At 44.8% G+C, this 23,529-nt stretch overlaps 1 protein-coding gene across 3 annotated transcripts in view; it reads right to left on the bottom strand.

Moving 5' to 3' along the window:
• DDX46 (DEAD-box helicase 46) overlaps positions 1–16,762 on the bottom strand; it is a 71,428-nt gene extending 54,666 nt beyond the window's left edge. For all 3 annotated transcript variants that reach the window (XR_008525744.2, XM_024247270.3, XM_024247271.3), the window contains exons 1-4: positions 16,466–16,762; positions 11,331–11,519; positions 8,178–8,321; positions 2,434–2,530 (exon numbers count right to left, since the gene is read on the bottom strand). Coding sequence is in view for 2 of the 3 variants with exons in the window: in XM_024247270.3 (XP_024103038.1) it covers positions 2,434–2,530; positions 8,178–8,321; positions 11,331–11,519; positions 16,466–16,482 (447 nt within the window). In the remaining variant the exon portion in view is untranslated. The remainder of the gene's footprint in view (positions 1–2,433; positions 2,531–8,177; positions 8,322–11,330; positions 11,520–16,465) is intronic.
• Between the last annotated feature and the right edge of the window lie 6,767 nt (positions 16,763–23,529).

Genomic DNA, 23,529 nt, shown 5'->3' with positions numbered 1-23,529 from the left:
TACTTACAAGCATTATGCACACATAAACTTTATTTCTTCCTAACAATAGAAATTAAAGTAATTAGCAAGCAAAGTCTCCCAGTTATTCTCAATTTTAATCCCCTAAACTCCTCCAAAATTGCCTCTATGAAAAGCAATTTTCTATTAACAGTTAGAAAATAAACGACATCAACATGATAAAGAAATTTTGTGGCCAGGCACATGGTACATGTCTGTGATCCCAGCTACTTGGGAAGCTGAGGCTAGAGGATCCCTTGAGCACAGGAAGTTGAGATCAGCCTCAGCAACAAAGGGAGACTCTGTGTTATTAAAAAAATACAAGTTTATGGCCAGGCATGGTGGCTTACACCTGTAATCCCAGCACTGTGGGAAGCTGAGGCTGGTGGATCCCTTGAGGTCAGGAGTTGGAAACCACCCTGGCCAACATGGTGAAACCCTGTCTCTACTAAAAACACAAAAATTAGTTGGGCATGGTTCCCCATTCCTGTAGTTCCTCCTTCAGGAGGCTGAAGCAGGAGAATTGCTTCAACTCAGGAGGCGGAGGTTGCAGCAAGCTGAGATCATGCCATTGTACTCCGGCCTCGGCAACAAGAGCAGAACTCCGTCTCAAAAAAATGAATAGGCCAAGTACGGTGGCTCATGCTTGTAATTCCAGTGCTCTGGGAGGCAGAGGTGGGCGGATTGCCTGAGGTCAAGAGTTCAAGATCAGTCTGGCCAACAGGGGGAAATCCCATCTCTACAAAAAATACCAAAAAATTAGCTGGGCGTGGTGGCATGCACTTGTAATCCCAGCTACTCAGGAGGCTGAGGCAGGGGAATTGCTTGAACTCCCAAAGTCCTGGGATTACAGGCATGAGCCACAGCACCTGACCTCATGTCTAAATTCTTAAGTCTACTTTTCTTTTTTTCAGACAGAGTCTCGCAGTCACCAGGCTGGAGTGCACTGGAGGGATCTCAGCTCATTGCAATCTCCAAGTCCGGGGTTCAAGCCATTCTCCTGTCTCAGCCTCCCGAGTAGCTGGGATTACAGGTACACACAACCATACCCAGCTAATTTTTGTATTTTTAGTAGAGACAGGGTTTCACCATGGTGGCCAAGATGGTCTCAATCTCTTGACCTCATGATCTACCCACCTTGGCCTCCCAAAGTGCTGAGATTACAGGCATGAGCCACCATGCCTGGCCTTCACGTTTGAGACAGAGTTTCACTCTTGTTGCCCAGGCTGGAGTGCAATGGTGTGATTTTGGCTCACTGCAACCTCTGCCTCCCAGGTTCAGGTGATTCTCCTGCCTCAGTCTCCCAAGTAGCTGGGATTACAGGCATGTGCCATCACGCCCGGCTAATTTTTGTATTTTTAGTAGTGACGGGGTTTTACCATGTTGGTCAGACTGGTCTCGAACTCCTGACCTCAGATGATCCACCTGCCTTGGCCTCCCAAAGTGGTGAGATTACAGGTATGAGCCACTGTGCCCAGCCTTAAGTCTAAATTTATACAAATTTTTTGGAAGGCAATTGATAATATTTATATGGTAAGACCACACTTTGTATGTAAAAACAGATATTGTGTATAGATGTGCAACTTCTTTCAGAAAATTTTCCCACAGGGGTAAATATTATTGAATCTTCCTTTTTTATCTTTCACATCTGGTTATTTTAAAATAAAGGTTACAGCATTAAAAAGAAAAAAATGTGTTGGCATAGAAACAAGTTTCTTTTGGTTTTTGAGACAGTCTCACTTTGTCACCCAGGCTGAAGTACAGTGCCCCGATCTCGGCTCACTGCAAGCTCCGCCTCCCAGGTTCACACCATTCTCCTGGCTTAGCCTCCCAAGTAACTGGGACTACAGGTGCCCGCCACCATGCCCGGCTAATTTTTTTTTTGTATTTTTAGTAGAGACAGGGTTTCACCATGTTAGCCAGGATTGCTTTGATCTCCTGACCTCCTGATCCACCCGCCTCGGCCTCCCAAAGTGCTGGGATTACAGGCGTGAGCCACCGCGCCTGGCCCATAGAAACAAGTTTGATGGCCAGGCACGGTGGCTCACACCTGTAATCTCAGCACTTTGGGGGGCCGAGGCGGGTGGATCACGAGGTCAGGAGTTCAAGACCAGCCTGGCCAACACAGTGAAACCCCATCTCTACTAAAAATACAAAAATTAGCCAGGCATGGTGGCGCATGCCTATAGTCCCAACTACTTGGGAGGCTGAGGCAGGAGAATCGCTTGAACTCAGGAGCCGAGAATGTGCCACTGCACAGAGTGAGACAGACAGAAACAAAGAAAGACACAGACCGACAGACAGAAAAGAAAGAAAGAAAGACAGACAGAAAAGAAAGAGAAAGAAAGAAAGAAAGGAAAAGAAAAGAAAGGGAAGAAAGGGAAGAAAGGAAAGAGGAAAGAAAGAAAGAAATTATTTTTAAGTTAATAAACATACGCCAGCATCTTTTTCTTTTTCATCCTCCTTGTCATCTTTGTCTTTTTTCTTCTCTTTAGAACTTTCCCCACCATCAGTTTTCTCTTTGGACCTAGATCTACCAAAAAAATAAAAGAGACAAGAGAAATGTCATTCATTTGTACTTAGAAACACTCATTTTTAAACACTTTTTTTTTTGAAACAGTGTCTCACTCTGTCGCCCAGACTGGAGTGGAGTGCAATGGCGCGATCTCGGCTCACTGCAACCTCCACCTTCCGGGTTCAAGGGATTCTCCTGTCAGACTCCCGAATACCTGAGATTACAGGTGCCAGCCACCACACTCATATAATTTTTGTATTTTTAGTAGAGACAGGTTTTCCCCATGTTGGCCAGGCTGGTCCTGAACTTCTAACCTCAGGTGATTTGCCCACATCAGCCTCTCAACGTGCTGGGATTATAGGCATGAGCCACCTCGCCCAGCCTTAAAATACTTTTACAGGTGGGGTGAGGTGGCTCACACTTATATTCCCAGCGCTTTGGGAGGCCAAGGCAGGAGGATCAATTGAAAACAGGAGTTAAAGAGATCAGCCAGGGAAACATAACAAGATCCAGTCTTTCCAAAATATACTAAGAATCAGCTGGGTATGGTGGTGTGCACCTGCAATCCTACCTACTGAGGAGGCAGAGACAAGACGATCACTTGAGCCCAGTAGTTCGAGGCTGCAGTCAGCTATGATCCCATCACTGCACTCGAGCTTGGGTGACAAAGTGAGACCCTGTCTCTTTTTTAAAAAAAAAAAAAAAACTTGGGGCAGGCATAGTGGCTCATGCCTGTAATCTCAGCATTTTGGGAGGCCAAGGCAGGAAGATCACTTGAGCCCAGGAGTTCGAGACCAGCCAGGATAATACAGTGAGACCTCGTCTCTATTAAATTAAAACAAAAAATACTTAAGTACACTTTTTAGACTTGTATTCCAATATTTAGGTAAGAAATAAACTTCTAAGAGTCAACCGTGTTTTCATATTCCATTAACAAACACCTGGAGGCTGGGCACGGTGGCTCATGCCTCTAATCTCAGCACTTTGAGAGGCCAAGGCAGGCAGATCACGAGGTCAGGAGATCGAGACCATCCTGGCCAACATGGTGAAACCCCATCTCAGCCGGGCGCAGTGGCTCACGCCTGTAATCCCAGCACTTTGGGAGGCCGAGGCAGGTGGATCACATGAGGTCAGGAGTTCTAGACCAGCCTGACCAACAAGGTGAAACCCTGTCTCTACTAAAAGTACTAAAATTAGCCGGGCTTGGTGGCAGGCGCCTGTAATCCCAGCTACTCGGGGGTGGGAGGCCGAGGCAGGAGAATCGCTTGAACTCGGGAGGCAGAGGCTGCAGTGAGCCGAGATGGCACCATTGCACACCAGCCTAGGAGACAAGCGCAAGACTTCATCTCAAAAAAAAAAAAAAAAAACCCAAAAAAAAACCCCGTCTCTACTAAAAATACAAAAATCAGCTGGGTATGGTGGCACGTGCCTCTAATCCCAGCTACTCAGGAGGCTGAGGCAGGAGAATAGCTTGAACCAGGGAGTCAGAGGTTGCAATGAGCTGATGTTGCACAACTGCATTCCAGCCTGACGACAGAGCAAGATTCTGCCTAAAAAAAAAAAAAAAAAAAAACCTTGAAAATATAATGAAAAAAATTAATCCCATGACACTAATGGGAAGCATTACTAAATATTTGGAAATTCAACCCAAGAAAAACTGAACATACTACATACAAACAATATAGTTTGTTTATAGGTAGGATAGTTAAAATGTGATAAATGAAGAAATAGACCAATATCTTAATATTCTGCAAGATAATATATATATGTAGTAACATTTAAAATCCCAAGGGACATGCATTTCGAAAGTTCTAATGTTCTAATGATTTTTGGGGTTTTTTTTTGAGACACAGTCTCTCTCTGTTGGCCAGGCTGGAGTGTACTGGCGCAATCTCGGCTCACTGCAACCTCCACCTCCCGGTTTCAAACGATTCTCCTGTCTCAGCCTCCCGAGTAGCTGGGATCACAGGTGTGCACCACACCTGGCTAATTTTTTTATTTTTGGTTAAGACGAGGTTTCACCATGTTGGTCAGACTGGTCTCAAACTCCTGACCTCGTGATCCATCCACCTCGGCCTCCCAAAGTGCTGGGATTACTTACAGGCGTGAGCCACTCCACCCGGACTTCTAATGATTTTCTAATGTTAAAATAACCTGCCATTCTTGGAATAAACCCAACTTGTTTATGCACCCCAACTTACGGCATCTCATAATGGATAAAATTTCTTAATTTTAATGTAATCAAATTAGTCAATCTTTTTTCTCCTTTATAATTGGTGCTTTTTAAAGTAGTTTAGAAATCCTTCCAGATTTGATGTAAGATACCTAGAGGTGAAGAAGAAGATACTCTCTAGTACAAACTTCTAAAAGGTTTAGAATTTTGTCATCTAATTTGGTCTTTGCTTGGAATTGCTTTCTGAACACAGAATAAGATAGGCAGTCTTATTTCATAAAAGGATACTAGACATCCCTAAAGCAATTTAAAAAATTTTCTGGCCGGGCATGGTGGCTCACGCCTTTAATCCCAGCACTTTGGGAGGCCGAGGCAGGTGGATCACGAGATCAGGAGATCAAGACCATTCTGGCTAACACGGTGAAACCCCACCTCTACTAAAAAATACAAAAAATTAGCCGGGCATGTTGGCACACGCCTGCAGTCCCAGCTACTCAGGAGGCTGAGGCAGGAGAATTACTTGAACCCGGGAGGCGAAGGTTGCCGTGAGCCGAGATTGTGCCACTGCATTCCAGCGTGGGCGATAGAACAAGACTTCGGCTGTAAAAAAAAACTCCACTTATTACATCATCACCTCTGTCATCTATCAAATTACCATGTGTATGGATGCCTTTCTAGGCTCTTTACATGGTTCACTAATCTGTTTGTCCACTGCTAAACAAATTGCACATTGTCTTAATTTCTGTAACTTTTTTTTTTTTTTTTTTTTTTTTTTTTTTTTTTTTTTTTTTTTTTTTTGAGAAGGAGTTTCACTCTTGTTGCCCAGGCTGGAGTGCAACGGCGCGATCTCGCCTCACCACAACCTCCGCCTCCTGGGTTCAAGCCATTCTCCTGCCTCAGCCTCCCGAGTAGCTGGAATTACAGGCATACGCCACCAAGCCCAGCTAATTGTGTATTTTTAGTAGAGACGGGGTTTATCCACAATGGTCAGGCTGGTCGCGAACTCCCAACCTCAGGTGATCCGCCCACCTCAGCCTCCCAAAGTGCTGGGATTACTGGCATGAGCCACCGCGCCCGGCCTAATTTCTGTAACTTTTAAGACAAGTCTTGGCTGGGCGCGGTGGCTCACGCCTGTAATCCCAGCACTTTGGGAAGCCGAGGCGGGCAGATCGCTTGAGGTCGGGAGTTCGAGACCAGCCTGGCAAACATACCAAAACCCCATCTCCACTAAAAACATAAAAATTAGCTGGGCGTGATGGCGGGAACCTGTAATCCCAGCTACTCGGGAGGCTGAGGCAGGAAAACTGCTTGAACCGCAGAGGCAGAGCTTGCAGTGAACTGAGATTGTGCCACTGCACTACAGCCTAGGCAAAAAACTGAGACTCTGTCTCAAAAAAAAAAAAAAGTATTCAACTCCAACTTCATTATTAATCAGGGAAATGCAAATTGAAACAATAACAATATTGTTATTACACATCTATCCAGTTGGTAAAAATTTAAAGGACTGACAATTCCAAATACTGAAAAGGGTATGGGGTAACAGCATTCTCATCCACTGGTAGTAGAAGTATCATTAGCACAAACTCTTTGAAAAGCAATTTGAGATTAACTACTAAAAATAAAGCTATGTTTATTCTACAACCAAGCACTTTCACTCCTAGAAATGCACACTAGGAAAAAGTTATGCGTATATATACCAGGAGATACACACACAAAAGCTAATAGCCCAAAAGTTAAAACAAACATCCATCTTCAGCAGAATGGATAAATTATAGGATATTTGCTGACTCTCTTTTAGGACTCAGCCCGCCTACACCCAGGTGAAATAAACAGCCTTGTTGCTCACACAAAGCCTGTTTGGTGGTCTCTTCACACGGACGTGCGTGAAATTTGGTGCCGTGACTCGGAACAGGGGACCTCCCTTGGGAGATCAATCCCCTGTCCTCCTGCTCTTTGCTCCGTGAGAAAGATCACCTACGACCTCGGGTCCTCAGACCGACCAGCCCAAGGAACATCTCACCAATTCGTAAAATGGGCAAACGGTCTGAGGTGCCTGACGTCCAGACATTCTTTTACACATCGGTCCTTCCCTAGTCTCTGTTCCCACGCAACTCATCCCAAATCTTCCTTCTTTCCCTCCCATCTGTCCCCTCAGTCCCAACCCCAAGCATCGCTGAGTCTTTCTTTTTTCTAATCTTCCTTTTCTATAAAACGGCCCCACCCCTAATCTCCCTTCGCTGACTCTCTTTTCGGACTCAGCCTGCCTGCACCCAGCTGACATAAACAGCCTTGTTGCTCACACACACACACAAAATTATGGGATATTTATACCACAGAATACTACTCAGCAACGAAAATGAACTACTGCTAGAAGTAACACGTGAATCTCAAACAATGTTGAGCAAAGACACAAAAGAACACATGACTCCATTCATGTAAAGATAAAAAGAAAACATAAATCTAAATTATTTTTCCAGATGCAAATGCAGGTATAAAACGATAAGGAAATGAAGAAAATTACTAGCACAAAAGTCAACAGTGGTTTCACCTACGAGGCAGAGAGTTAGGTTAGAGAAGATAAATGGAGGACTCATGTGATACTGACAATGTTTTATTTCTTGACTTTGATGGTGGGCATATGATGTTTGTTTTATAATGACTTAATAAACTACATGTTTTTTTGTTTGTTTTTTCTGAGACAGAGTCTTGCTCTGTGGCCCAGAGCTGGAGTGCAATGGTGCGATCTCAGCTCACGGCAACCTCCACCTCCCGGGTTCAAGCATTTCTCCCACCTCGGCCTCCCGAGTAGCTGGGATTACATGCATGTGCCACCACATCCAGCTGATTTTTGTATTTTTAGTAGAGACGGGGTTTCACCATGTTGGCCAGGCTGGTCTTCAACTCCTGACCTCGTGATCTGCCTGCCTCGGCCTCCCCAAGTGCGGGGATTACAGGCATGAGCCACCGCGCCCAACCTTAATAAACTATATGTTTGTATTTTGCTCACTTTTTCTGAATTTATATTTTGTTTTTAATTGAAATAGAACCTCCAGAATGGGCAGAGTGGCTCACACCTATAATCCCAGGACTTTTGGAGGCCTAGGTGAGAGGATGGCTTGAGTTTACAAGTGTAAGGTTAGTGAGCTATGTTCTTGCCACTTCACTCCAGCCTGGACAACAGAGTGAGACCCTGTCTGAAAAGAAAACGACAGAGTTTCTACAAAGATGTCTATAAAATACATTTCTGATCAATAGTATGTATTAAGTAAGAATACAATGTATTGAATGTTAAAACTGACAGAATCTATTATTTTCCAGTTGAATTATAAACATTATAACCAATTAAAACAAAACACTGCCAACAGTTCATGGTAGGAGCCAAATGCAGTTAATTCTCTATAAATATAAACTTAAAGGAAAAAAAAAGAAAGGCACAGAGAAGGGAAGCAGTCCCCAGTCTGCACTATAGATGCAGCCCAATGATAACATTACCTATTCTCAGTTTTCTTGCTTTTATTTCCAGGACTAGAGGATCGGGATCGCCGGCCCCGGCTTCTACTCCTTGAGCGTCTCCTGTCTCTACTTCGAGATCTTCTTCGCTCTCGGCTTCTGTCTCTCTCTCTACTTCTGGAACGTCTGAAAGGGGGACACTTTTCATTTATTCTATGACCAAATGGAGCTACTATTTCATATTAGGATTCTGTCCCACATTGAAAGAATCTTAATCACTACCATTATTAAAGGCGGAGGTCTCAATGAAGTAAAAGCCAAGTCTTATAAGTGCTCAACGAAAAAAATGAGAATACTAATTTATTTCTTTCTTTTTTTTTAAAGACAAAGTCTCACACCTGTCACCCAGGCTGGAGTGCAGTGGCACAATTGCAGCTCACTGCAACCTCCACCTTCTGGGTTCAAGTGATTCTCCTGCCTCAGCCTCCCCAGCAGCTGGGATTACAGACATGCAGCACCATGCCCTGCTAATTTTTTTTTTTTTTTGGAGACAGAGTTTTGCTTTTGTTGCCCAGGCTGGAGTGCAATGGCGCAATCTCAGCTCACCACAACCTCCATCTCCTGGGTTAAAGTGATTCTCCTGCCTCAGCCTCCCGAGTAGCTGGGATTACAGGCATGTACCACCATGCCCAGCCAATTTTGTATTTTTAGAGATGGGGTTTCTCCATGTTGGTCAGGCTGGTCTCGAACTCCCAACCTCAGGTGATCTGCCTGCCTCAGCCTCCCAAAGTGCTGGGATTACAGGCGTGAGCCACCATGCCAGGCCAGAGAATACTAATTTCATAAAGATGTCTGTGAAAAAAACATAATACATCTGTAACTAACATCGATTGAAAATCGATGGTCTAAGATAGAATACCTAGTTTCAGATAGCCTAAACCTAAGTATAAGGATGGGCATAATGGGTCTACTAAAAGATCACTGATCTGAAGATGAAGAGGCAAGAATTTTTATCCTGCTACTCCTGGTAACTAATGACATGATACAGGTCAGATCTCCAACTTTCTGGGTCTCAGTTTCATCACCTACAAAATACGGAGACTTCACTAGACATCTTTCAAATCCCTCTTGCTCTAAAATTTTGTGATTCTACTTTCACACCCAAAAGTCAAAGATCAAATGTTAAATAACCATTTTCACTTAAGTACTTGAATTAATTGTGTGAAATTGTTCCTAGGACCACAAAATGTGAAAATGAATTAGTTAGCACTATCCACATTGTCACGGGTGAATATTTTCCTTGAATCCTATGTAACAACAACGTACTCCAATGTCTGAAAAGGAAAAAGTTAAATTCTTTCTGTGATCCACTCACAACACAATCTTGTCTTCCTTTCCTATTTTAATGAGAAACTGGGCAAGGTATGGTATCTCATACCTGTAGTCTCAACCCTTTCGGAGGCCACTAGCAACACAGTTAAGACCCCCATCTCTATGAAAAGCTTTTTTTAATTGGTTGGGTGTAGTGTGCACAGAAGATTATTTTCTTTTTTTCTGTTTTGAGATGGAGTCCTGATCTGTCTCCCAGGCTGGAGCACAGTGGCACCATCTCGGCTCACTACAACCTCCACCTCCCAGGTATCAAGCAAGTCTCCTGCCTCAGCTTCCCAAGCGGCTGGGAATACAAGCATGCACCAACATGCTGACTAATTTTTTTTTTTTTTTTGAGACAGAATTTTGCTCCTTGCCCAGGCTAGAGTGCAATGGCATGATCTCTGCTCACCGCAACCTCCGCCCCCTGGGTTCAAGCGATTCTCCTGCCTCAGCCTCCCAAGTAGCTGGGATTACAGGCATGCACCACCACACCTGGCTAATTTTTTTTTTTTTTTTTTTTTTTTTTTTTTAGTAGAGACGGGGTTTCACCATGTTGGCCAGGCTGGTCTCAAACTCCTGACCTCGTGATTCACCCACCTCGGCCTCCCAAAGTGCTGGGATTACAGGCGTGAGCCACCATGCCTGGCCAACTTTGTCACTATTAAAAATACAAAAATTATCCAGGCATTATGGAGCACGCCTATAATCCCAGCTACTCAAGAGGCTGCGGCATGAGAATCACTTGAACCCGGGAGGCAGAGGTTGCAGTGAGCCTAGATTGTGCCACTGCACTCCAGCCTGGGTGACAAAGTGAGACTCTGTCTCAAAAAAAAAAAAAAAATTAAATTAAAAAAAAAAAATTAAGGTGCTCTTTAGTTTAAATCTATGACAGCTCATTAAAATAGTTTAAGAGGCTTGGAGAGGGTCTGCTTTGTTTCCTTTTTCTGTCTGCTTTAGAGGCTGCTCTAAACACACTGTTTAGCAAAATGAAGAAAGAAAGAGAAAGAGAGAAACAGTGAGAGAGGAAGGGAGAGAGAGTGGAAGGGGAGATAGGGAGGGAGGAAGAGAGAGATGGAGGAAGGGAGGGAGGGAAGGAGGGAGAGAGGAAGGAAATTTTACAAATTTCAACAAGGGTGGCCAAAAAAAAAAAAAAGGAAGGAAAATTAACACCTCGGTCAGCTCTCCTGGAACAGAATTGGAATAGAACCCTCTTGAATACAACTTATTACTTTACTTTTTACTTCATTTTGTATGTCCCTCAGAGGGCTTCAAGGGATATCTTTGGGTTGCAGGAAATACAGGCTAAAGTTTCCAAACTAAAAACACTGTTTGATGGCCGGACACGGTGGCTCACACATGTAATCCCAGCACTTTGGGAGGCCAAGGTGGGAGGATCACATGAGGCCAGGAGATCGAGAGCAGCCTGGCCAACATGGCAAAACACCGTCTCTTCTAAAAACACAAAAATTAGCCAGGTGTGGTGGTGCACATCTGTAATCCCAGCTACTTGGCAGGCGTAGGCATGAGAATCGCTTGAACCCAGGAGGTGGAGGTTGCAGTGAGCTGAGATCATACCACTGCACTCCAGTCTGGGCAACAGAGTGAGGCTCTGTCTCAAAAAACATATAAAAAAAAAAAAACACTGTTTGATAGTCTTTGTAGGCACATCCTTCTCGGTCTAATCAAACAACTTGGGGATAAAGAAAAGGGCCTGCAATTGGGCCACCAAACTCCAGTTGAAAACATACTTTTCAAGAAGCCTGCTATAGCTGAGAAGGCCCAATTTATCACTAGTCCTTTGGAAATTAATTAATGTCTTACCTCAGACGCTTCCTGTCCCTTGACCGAGATCTTCTTTTATCCCTGCTACGAGACCTCTCTCTCCTCCTATCTCTATCTCTACTTCTAGACCGTCTGTCATCTCCACGTTTACTTCTTTTGTCTGAGGGTGAGCGACTTCTAGACCGACTTCCAGAGCGACCCCGGGATGCCGATCGTTTTCGATAGTGGCTAGAATAATAATAAGTCAAAGATTAGGTTCAGCAAACACCATTAGCTTCTATTATATTTTATTACATTTTTTCTAAAAATAATTTCAGCAGACAAATTTAACACTCAAAGAACTTTTTATGAATTTTTCTAAAATTAGGAGGGAAAAAATGAACCCTTCTACTTCAGCACAGACACATGTAGAGGTGGAAAATCTGTCTTGAAAGAGAGGCAAGGACAGTGAACAAAACAGACCAAGCTCCTGCCTTTGAACTCCAGGCAGCTTACACTCTGGTAAAGGAAAAGATGGCAGACAAGTGAAGAAACAAACACTGTATATAATATGTTTATATACAATATAAATATGACATTTGTTACAGAGGCTTGGAGGAAATAAAGGAGCCATGTAGATATACAGGGAATTTTCCACGCAAAAGGCACAAGTGCAAAGTCCCTAAAGAGGAAGCTTGACTGGTGCGTTCAAGGAACTGCAAGGATGCCAGTTGTGGCTAGTGTTGAAAGAGTGACACAGCGTGCCATAAGACGAGGTCAGAAAAACTGCAGGGAAGCCAAACCTGGAAGGCCTTACTGGCCATTATATAAGGACTATGTCTTTTACACCAAGATGAAAATCTACTGGAAGACTTTAAGCAGAGGAGTGACACAACCTCGTTAATGTTTTTATTTTTATTTTTAGAAACAGGCCTCACTCTATTATCCAGGATAGAGTGCAGTGGTGTGATCACAGCTCACTGCAACTTCAACTCTCAGAGGCTCAAGCAATCCTCCCACTTCAGCCTCCCAAGAAGCTGGAACTACAGGCATGCGTCACCACACTTAGCTAATTATTATTATTATTTTTTGAGACGGAGTCTCGCTCTGTTGCCCAGGCTGGAGTGCAGTGGCGCAATCTCGGCTCACTGCAAGCTCCGCCTCCTGGGTTCACGCCATTCTCCTGCCTCAGCCTCCCGAGTAGCTAGGACTATAGGCGTCCGCCACTACGCCAGGCTAATTTTTTTTTGTATTTTTAGTAGAGATGGGGTTTCACCGTGTTAGCCAGGATGGTCTCGATCTCCTGACCTCGTGATCCACCCTCCTCGGCCTCCCAAAGTGCTGGGATTACAGGCGTGAGCCACTGCGCCCGGCCACTCAGCTAATTATTTTTATTTTATTTTATTTTATTTTATTTGAGACAGAGTTGCACTTTGTTGCCCAGGCTGGAATGCAATAGCACCATCTCAGCTTACTGCAACCTCTGCCTCCCGGGTTCAAGCGATCCTCCTGCCTCAGCCTCCCAAGCAGCTGGGATTACAGGCCTATATCACCACGCCCAGCCAATTTTGTGTCTTTAGTAGAGGAGGCAGTTTCACCACGTTGGTCAGGCTGGTCTGGAACTCCTGACCTCAGGTGATCCACCTGCCTCAGCCTCCCAGAGTCCTGGGATGGATTACAGGCATGAGCCACCGCATGCAGCCTTTTTATCATTTTTTTACATTTCTTTTTTGAGACAAGGTCTCACTCTGTCGCCCAGGCTGGAATGCAGCAGCTCAATTGCCACTCACTGTAACCTGGACCTACTGGGCCCCAGCAATCCTTCCACCTCAACCTCCAGCATAGCTGAGACCAAAGGCACACACCACCACGCCCACCAATTTTTTTTTTTTTTTGGGTAGAGATAGTGTCTCACTATGTTGCTCAGGATTGTCTTAACCTCCCGGCCTCAAGCATCCTCCCACCTCAGCCTCCCAAGTAGCTGGGACCAAAAGCATAAAAGCGTGTGCCACTATGCCCACCTATTTATTTATTTTTATTTTTTATTTTTGTAGAGATGGAGTCTTGCTATGTTGCTCAGGATGGTCTCGAACTCCTGGGCTCAAGCAATCCTTCCACTTAATGTAATCCCAAAATACTAGGATTACAGGTGTGAGCCACTGCACCTGGCCTAATGTTTTTAAAGTATTAGTCTGGCTGCTGAGAGAACAAACCAAACAAAGGGAGGCAAGGACAAAAGGAGAAAGAATAGGCAGGATTATCAAAGACCAGCACTATAGCAATCATCCAGGCATGAGATAGCGGTGGCATAGATCAAAATGGAAGGTGGAAAGATTTTGAGAAATATCAAAATCTGGATATCTTGAAGGTAGCACTGATGGGATTTAATGATTAACTAAATGTCAAGTGTGACAGCAAGAGAGAAATCACTCAGTTGCCATTTACTAAGATGGGAAGGCTGAGGGAGGAATAGATCTAGGGAGAAGGTGGATCAGAATATTAGGTATCCAAGTGGAGATATGTAGTATATAGTTGAAATATTAGCCTGGAGTTCAAGGAAGAGGTTTGTCTATAAATATAAACTGGACAGCCATTAGTGTGAAAAGGCTATTTAAAGCTATAAACCTAAATAAGATCACTAGGAGATGAATGCACCTAATTACCTCTCAAGCACCTCAAGTTCAACCTGTAGAAACCCAAACTTGTTACCCTTCCCTCCCCAAACCATTAATCATACCAACTTCCGGTCACTAGGCTCAAAACATTAGTTATCATCAATATTTTTCTCTTGCTCTCATTCGATACAATAAATAAAACACCAATTGGCTGGGCACAGCGGCTCATGCCTGTAATCTCAGCATTTTGGGAGGCCAAGGTGGGCAGAAAGCTTGAGCTCAGGAGTTGAGACCAGCCTGGGCAACATGGTGAAACCCTGTCTCTACAAAAAACACAAAAATTAGCAGAGCGTGGTGGCACACGCTTGTAGTCCCAGCTACTCGGGAGGTTGAGGTGGGAGGATCTCTTGAACCTGGGAAGCATAGGTTGCAGTGAGCCAAGATTGTTTCAATGCACTCCAGCCTGGGCAACAGAGCAAGTCCCTGTCTCAAAAACAAAAAAACAGGCCGGGCGCGGTGGCTCAGGCCTGTAATTCCAGCACTTTGGGAGGCCGAGGCGGGTGGATCACGAGGTCAGGAGATCAAGACCATCCTGGCTAACACGGTGAAACCCCGTCTCTACTAAAAAATACAAAAATTAGCCGGGCGCGGTGGCGGGCGCCTGTAGTTCCAGCTACTCGGGAGGCTGAGGCAGGAGAATGGCGTGAACCCAGGAGGCGGAGCTTGCAGTGAGCCGAGATTGCGCCACTGCACTCCAGCCTGGGCGAAAGAGCGAGACTCTGTCTCAAAACAAAAACAAAAACAAAAAAACAACCAAGTAATACCAATTTCACCTCTGTAATTCCCTTCACATTATATTACCTCCACGAGTTCCAACTGTCACTATTCTATATCAGACATATCTACCTAGGAGATTCTTAAAGACTGTGGTCTTCTTGTTTCTATTACTTTTCCATTAAATCTTGCTCATTGCTGCTAAGGAGAATTCTGATTCTATTACACACTTTTTACTCAAAATCTTCAAAGGTTCACAAACAAATCCTGATCTTCAAAATCTACAATCCACCCGCTTTCTGGGCCCAAGTCCTATTCAGGACTTACCTCCTACCACTTCTCAAAAAAGATAAAAACTCTTCATGAAACCTACACATGCAGAAAAATTGGGCTTTTTAGCTATTTCTCTAACACCTTGTGCCTTCCCACCTCTGAGCCTTTCACGATTCTCTCAACAAACCTAGAGCACAGGCCATGCACAACAGAGAGGTAAAGGAGAAGGCTGACGGGCTAGAATGGACCTTCTTGTGAAAGGCCTTGAAGGCTGTCATAGAGTTTAAATTTCATCTTGGAAGCAGTAGAAACCAATGGAGACTAAGTCAGGGGCATGCCATGATCTTATCTCTACTTCAGAAGTGTCACTCTGGCTGTAGTGTGAGGGATCTAACAATTAGGAGAGCAAGAGAGGAAGACAATCAATTCAGAGAATAATCAATTTAAAACAGGTGTAGTAGTCTGGACAATAAATAATTAGGGCCTCAATTAAGTCAGGGACAACCAAAATGGGGAAAGGATGTAGAATCTAACAGGCTGTGGGTAGTGAGAGAGAAGAATGAGTCAAATAAATATCACTTCCAGATTTCTGGTCTGGACAGCCTTCCGGAGATTTAAAACACCGTCACACGAATTTTCTGTAGTTAAAGAAATATTTTTTATCTTCATCCAGGTGATGATTACACGGTTTATATATCTGCTAAATTTCATCAAGCTTTACCCTTACGTTTTGTCCATTTCCCTGATTGTTAATTGTACCTTAACAAAGAACTGTTAGCACTAAAAACAAAAGCCTTCATTGTTCCTAGACATAAAATATCTTTCAGTCATTGCTAAATACATAGCAAATAGTCATTTTTAATATAAAAATCTCAAGGTTCCTAACAATCTATCAACAATCTAAAGTTGTGATGAGATCTAATGAGTTCTAATACGAGCTCACAGTCCACAACTTCAAAAGGACAGAAAAGCAGGTAACAAAGTTACCTGCTTAAATACGAAATCTATTTGCGAAGTAAATGCCCACGCAACAAGTATTTATCGTAGCCCAGTAAAAGCCTAGTCGTGTACAGTGCTGTCGATGCGGTAAACATGTCTGCCCACACGCTCCTTTCAAGTAACTTGGGAAAAGATCATACGCGCACAAAGAACTAAAATACAGAATGACAGGAATCGAGGAAATGTTGGAAACGCGAAGCAATAAGCAATCCAACTGGGATCACTTCTGACTGAAGTAATCAGGGCAGGCTCCCTTGAAGTGGCGGGATGTGGTGCCCAATCACTAACGTCCTGGAGGGTTGTTCCCGCTCCAGGGGCTCGAACCCTCTGATGGTAGTGCAGGGGAAGCCGTCGCTGGCCCAAACACAACCATTCCCTCAGCCGAGGTCCCCCAGCCCTTCCAATGCCCGCGGGGCAACGCTGGCCGCACGTGGGGCCGCGCCAGGCCTGGCCCGGCGGCCACCTCAACTCCCGCCTCTTCTCACGACCCCAAGAAGCCGCTCGCCCGCTAGCCCCCTCGGCGCTCTGCCTCACCGTGACTCCCGACCCATGCTGCCGACCGCGGGAATGCTGGTGCCCTTGAGTATCACGCACAGGCGAACCGAACAAACAAGGAGACTGCTCTGCCCTCAACGCCCGGCAAAGACCAGCGCTAAGCACTTGCAGCAGCTACAGCTGCGGCGGCCATCCCAGCGCGGCCAACGAAAACAGGACGTGCTGGCGCCGGCAGCCGAAGGAAGAGAAAAGCCGACCGGAAGCTGCCACTTTTCCACAGCGCCCCACCTCGACTGGAGGGCGCACAGCGCCGGCCCCATCGAAAGGTGATGCCTTCGCCCCGCCCAGTCTTCCCGGCCGCCTCACCACGCCCGGCTGATTAGTGCGGTGGGGCGTAGCGCCTCAGGCTCGCCGGCCCGTGGGGGTGTTTCGCGCCAGAGCCAAAGAGGCGTCCTGGGCAGGCTGATGTCTGCCTTAATTTGCGCTAAATAATGCGGCAACTTTCTCCATACACGCTCTTTATTCATGTATACATTCACTCATTTATTTATGTGTTGTCATATGCCAGGCTTGTGCTAGATCCTGCGGAGCTCACAGTCTAGCCCGGGAAACAGAGATGACTAAAGCCAGCACAGTGGCTCACGCCTGAAATCCCAGCACTTTGGGAGGCTGAGGCGGGAGGATCGCTTGAGCCCAGGAATTCAAGACCTGGGCAACGTAGCCCTCGTCTCTGCAAAGAAAATAATAATAATGATAGACTTGACTAAAAACACAAGCAGATGTAATACAGCAAGGAGACTCCACTGGAGAGGGATTCAGAAAAAACGTTTCCCGAGGAAGTGAACTCTGAGGTGAGATTTGAAGACCTGATAGGTGTTAACCTAGTAGAGAACAAAGAGCTAAAAATACTTTGGCAAAAGATTAGTTCTCAACATTGCTTGCACTGGGAAGCTTAAAAAAAAAAAAAGGGCCAGGCATAGTGGCTCATGCCTATAATCCCAGCATTTTGGGAGGCCGAGGCAGGAGGATGGCTTGAGCCCAGGAGTTCAAGACCAACCTGGGCAACATAGTGAGACCCTCTACAAAAAATAAGCTAAATAATTAGCCAGGTGTGCTGGCACGCCTGTGGTTCTAGCTACTTGGGAGGCTGAGGTGGGAGGATCATTTGAGCCAGGGAAGCTGAGGCAAGAAGATTACTTGAGCCCAGGAGTTTGAGGCTGCAGTGAGCTATGATGACTCCAGCCTGGGTAGCACAGAGAAATCTCATCTCTAAAATATTAATAAATAAAATAGAAGCCTGGGTTCCACCCCTATGTTCTGATTTAATTGGCCGGGAGTGCTTCTTGTGCGCTGGGAATTTTTAAGCTTCCCAGGTAATTCTGAAGTACAGTCAAGATTGAGAACATTATTCGAGAGTTTGGGCACCAAAAAAATGTATATGTATTGTCTCATGCAACACACACAGAAATGTTGAATTTTTTTTTTTTTTTTTGAGGCAGAGTTTTGCTTTTGTTGCCCAGGCTGGAGTGCAATGGTGCGAGCTCAGCTCACCACAACCTCCACCTCCCCGGTACAAGCGATTCTCCTGCCTCAGCCTCCCAAGTAGCTGGGATTACAGGCATGCACCACCACCCCGGCTAATTTTGTATTTTTAGTAGAGATGGGGTTTCTCCATGTTGGTCAGGCTGGTCTTGAACTCTCGACCTCAGGAGATCTGCCCGCCTCGGCCTCCCAAAGTGCTGGGATTACAGGCATGAGCCACTGCGCCCGGCCATGTTGAGTTGTTTTTGCAAAAAGCTATAATGGAGTTGGACAAAGGCTCACATTTTTACTTTACTTGCCTCTGTACTATTTTACTTTCTTACACCTAAAGATGATGGAAAAGTTCTGTATCTTGATTTTAGTGGTCATTGAATAGATTTGCACATTTTTCAAAATTCACTGAACTGTACCCTTTAACTGTACATGACTTACTGTATGTAAATTTTACCTCAACATAGTTGATTAAAAAAAAAAAGCAAACCAACGAGTGACACTCCAAGATGAGTTTATGCTCCCCACGCCCCCAGTGGCTTGCTGCCCACCTGTGGTAGCTGCTGAGAAGCACTGAAGAGGGATAGAGACTGGAGGGTCTGGTAGTCCATGCCAAGGGTAAGAAGGCCTGAGCTAATTAATGAGTGACAGGATGGACACCAAGGAGGGTTAGGAATCCCCCTGTAAATTGTTTGGATGTGGGCTGCAGGTAGGGAATGTGGATTTCAGCCTAAAAAGCATAGAAAACCACCAGTGGCTTAAACAGTGAAGACTGAGAAGTGATCAGATCTGGATGTATTCTGGAAGCAGCTCTCAAAGCGCCAATAGATAAACTGGATGTGAGCTACGACGGAAAGGAAGGAATAAAAGATGACTGCCAGGTTTTCAACAGAGCTATTGTGGACTGTGGTGAATTTGTGGAGATGAGAAAGGCATGGGAGCAACAGATTTGGTGGAGGAAACAGAGAAAGTCATTGATTTTGTTTCAGTCATGTGATATTTGAGGTGCCTACTAGACGTCCAGGAAATAACAGCTACAAAGAGAAGCGGGAGAGATATGGGTCCTCAGCATTTAATAGAATGTATAATACACAGTATTTGAAGCCATGGAACTGGATGAGGCCATGCAGAAGTGAATGGAAATAAGTCCTTAATTTTTGAAATTAACACAATTTGAATATTGCTTAGAATCACAGGATTAGGGCCAGATGCAGTGACTCATGACTGCCATCCCAGCACTTTAGGAGGCTGAGGCAGGTGGATCACGTGAGGGCAGGACTTCAAGGCCAGCCTTGCCAACATGGTGAAATTCTGTCTCTACTAAAAATACAAAAATTAGCTGGGTGTGGTGGTGCGTGCTAATCCCAGCTACTCGGGAGACTGAGGCATGAGAATCACTTGAACCCGGGAGACAGAGGTTGTAGTGAGTCAAGATCGTGCCACTGCATTCCAGCCTGTGACATAGAGCGAGACTCTGTCTCAAAATATAATAATAAAAAGAATCATGGAATTAATGTTATAGATTTTTAAAATCACAAACTCAAACTTCTTGATTTTAAGTAACAAAACTGAGACTCAGGAAACATATTTCGTCCTAGATTACTAACCTTGTTGGAATCTAACCTGGAACTAGAGTGCAGAGATCTGACACTTAGGCCAGAGCTGTCTTCAAGATACTTTATTTCCAACTCCCCTTTAAGATAACACATTAACAAGACAATTCTAACTGGCTTAAATATTTCTTATATATATAATACATATTCAATATTCTATATTAATATTATATTAATCTAATATAGTATATATATTATAACATAGAATATATATTATTATTTTTTTTTGAGACAGGGCCTGGTTCTGTTGCCCAAGCTGGAGTGCAGTACTGTGATCTCGGCTCACTGCAACCTCCTCCCAGGTTCAAGCGAATCTTGTGCCTCAACTTCCCAAGTAGCTAGTAGCTGGGACTACAGGCACACACCACCCCGCCAGCTAACTTTTGTATTTTTCATAGAGAGGGTTTCGCCATGTTGCTCAAGCTGGTCTCAAACTCCTGGACTCCTGGTCTCAAGCGATCTGCCTCTCTTGGCCTCCCAAAGTGCTGGGATTACAGATGTGCACCACGCCCACTCCGCCACAATATATTTATAGTAAATTCACATCAAGTCTGTCCTGGAGGAAGGTTTTTTTTTTTTCTTTCTTTTGAGATGGAGTTTCACTCTTGTTGCCCAGGCTGGAGGGCAATGGCGCGATCTCGACTCACTGCAACCTTGCCTCCTGGGTTCAAGTGATTCTCCTGCCTCAGCCTCCCAAGTAGCTGGGATTACAGGCATGAGCCACCACTCCCAGCTAATTTTGTATTTTTAGTAGAGGCGGGGTTTCTCCATGTTGGTCAGGCTGGTCGCGAACTCCCGACCTCGGGTGATCCACTGCCTTGGCCTCCCAAAGTGCTGGGATTACAGGTGTGAGGCTGGAAGATTTTATCTATTAGACAGGTGAAAGAAATGACTATAGTCTGTGTTCTAATACATCACTTTCAGTAAACTAACCTGTTTTCCAAAGCAGCAGATTTTGACTGTAACTTGACTTACTAACCCAGTATTGAATATCTGATAACCCTCTTGCTGTTTTTAGTGCCAACTGTGATGACACATGTCCATTTACACAACTAATTGAACTAAAAAAACTACTAGGTAACATGGTCAAGATGTCACCTCTAAACAACCATCCTTGTCCCTCTAGTTTTAATCCATATACTTTTTTTTTTTTTTTTGAGACAGAGTCTCACTCTGTTGTCCAGGCTGGAGTGCAGTGGTGCGATCTCAGTTCATTGCAACCTCTGCCTCCCGGGTTCAAGTGATTCTCATGCCTCAGCCTCTCGAGTAGCTAGGATTACAGACGCACCCGCCACCACACCTGGCTAACTTTGTGTATTTTTTTTTTTTTTTTTAGTAGAGACAGGATTTCACCATGTTGGCCAGGCTGGTCTCAAACTCCTGACCTCAAGTGATCCACCCGCCTCGGCCTCCCAAAGTGCTGGCATTACAGGCATGAGTCATGGTGCCCAGCCAATCCATATACATTTCAAAACCCAGAAATTTCCAAATAAAAAACGTTTTAAACTATTCCAAACACTAAGAAACTTCAATTCCCAGGCCAGGCGCAGTGGCTCTCGCTTGTAATCCCAGCAGTTTGGGAGGCCAAGGTGGGTGGATCACATGAGGCCAGGAGTTCGAGACCAGCCTGGCCAACATGGTGAAACCTGTCTCTACTAAAAATACAAAAAATTAGCCAGATGTGGTGGCATGCATCTGTAATCCCAGCTACTCAGGAAGCTGAGGCATGAGAATCGCTTGAACCAGCGCGGGGGGGCGGGCAGAGGTTGCAGTAAGCCGAGATCGACATCACTGCACTCCAGCCTGGGCGACAGAGTGAGACTCTGTTCTGAAAAAAACAAAACAAAAATTAGCCAGGGGTGGTGGCACATGCCTGTGGTCCCAGCTACTTGCAAGGCTGAGGTGGGAAGATTGCTTGGGCCTAGGAAAGCAAGGCTGCAGTGAGCCCTGACCATGCCACTGCACTCCAACAGGGGCAACATAGTGAGACCTTGTCTCAAAAAAAAGAAACTTTCAGGTCGGCTGCAGTGGCTCACACTTTTTTTTTTTTTTCCTTTTTTTCTTTTTGAGACACAGTCTTGCTCTGTTGCCCAGGCTAGAATGCAGTGGCACGATCTCGGCTCACTGCAAGCTCCACCTCCCAGGTTCATGCCATTCTCCTGCCTCAGCCTCCCGAGTAGCTGGGACTACAGATGCCCGCCACCATGCCTGGCTAATTTTTTGTATTTTTAGTAGAGATGGGATTTCACCGTGTTAGCCAGGATGGTCTCGATCTCCTGACCTCATGATCTGCCCGCCTCGGCTTCCTAAAGTGCTGGGATTACAGGCATGAGCCACCGCGCCCGGCCTCACACTTTTAATCTCAGCACATTGGGAGGCTGAGACGGGCAGATCACTTGAGGTCAGGAGTTTGAGACCTGCCTGGCCAACATGATGAAACCACCATCTCTACTAAAAATACAAAAATTAGCCAGGCATGGTGGCAATGCCTGTAATCCCAGCTACTCACTACTCAGGAGGCTGAGACATGAGCATTGCTTGAACCTGAGAGGCAGAGGTTGTACATCATGCCACTGCACTCCAGCCTGGGTGACAGAGTGAAACTGTCCAACAAAACACAACAAAACAGGCCGGGCGCAGTGGCTTATGCCTGTAATCCCAGCACTTTGGGAGGCCGAGGCGGGCAGATCACCTGAGGTCTGGAGTTCGAGACCAGCCTGACCAACATGGAGAAACCCTGTCTCTACTAAAAATACAAAATTAGCTGGGCGTGGTGGTGCATGCCTGTAAACTCAGCTACTCGGGAGGCTGAGGCAGAATTGCTTGAACTTGGGAGGCAGAGGCTGCAGTGAGCCGAGATTGTACCATTGTACTCCAGCCTGGGCAACAAGAACGAAATTCTGTCTCAGAAAAAACAAAACAAAACAAAACAAAAAAAACCTTTAATTTCTACTTGATATTATTCAACAAATGCAAGCAAATGATCAGGGAGTTGCCTATCAGTTAAAGAGAAAAAATGGCACCAATAGATACAGGTATCTTCTGTTTTCAAAATACAAATTTGATAATGATCTACAATTACTAAAATTTTGCATGTGTCAGCTGGCTAAAGGATTTTTTTTTTTTTAAGAAACAAAAGTAGGCCAGGCACAATGGCTCGTACCTGTAATCCTAGCATTTTGGGAGGCCAAGGCAGGAGGACTGCTTGAGCCCAGTTCGAGACCAGCCTGGGTAACATGGCAAGATCCTCTCTCTACAAAAAATCAAAAAATTAGCCAGGCATTAATGGTCCCAGTTACTTGGGAGGCTGAGACAGGAGGATTGCTTGAGCCCAGGAGGTCAATCAAGGCTCCAGTGAGCCATGATTGTGCTACCACTACACTCCAGCCTGGACAACAGCGGTAAACACGGTTTGGGAAAAAAAAAAAAAAAAAAAAAAGCAGCAAAAGAGTAAACATGTGCAATGTGCAATTGAAGACCACTAGTATCTTCTCAGGGATTAAGGAAGTGACAACTTTAAGGATGATTTACAACCCTTTAGATACTAGATTCATTATGGAATCAGGAAAAATGTGTGCTTACAATCTTTCACCCAAATCAGAAGAATAGACTTAAATTATACTTATTCTTCATTACCCTGGTTCAAAATGAAATGACAGAAATCAAGACTTAATAAGTAATTTTTTAAAAAGTGTATGTGTTTTTAATCTCACAAGGATTAACCAAATTGGACTATACAAAAATCTGTAAGGAAATGTGACACCAAGTGACATTAACATTTTAGTCTTATATTCTTTTAAGAAAGCAACCCATCAAAATATGGCAGTTACTGAGTTAGTTAAAAGGCGATTTATAAGGCCAGGTGCAGTGGCTCACACCTGTAATCTCAGCACTTTGGGAGGCCGAGGTGGGCAGATCACCTGAGGTCAGAAGTTCGAGACCAGCCTGACCGACATG

This window comes from Pongo abelii, chromosome 4 (assembly GCF_028885655.2).
Source record: "Pongo abelii isolate AG06213 chromosome 4, NHGRI_mPonAbe1-v2.0_pri, whole genome shotgun sequence".
Classification (NCBI taxonomy): domain Eukaryota; kingdom Metazoa; phylum Chordata; class Mammalia; order Primates; family Hominidae; genus Pongo; species Pongo abelii.
The sequence above is the reverse complement of the archived record's forward strand: the minus strand, read 5'-3'. Positions and strand labels throughout refer to the sequence as shown.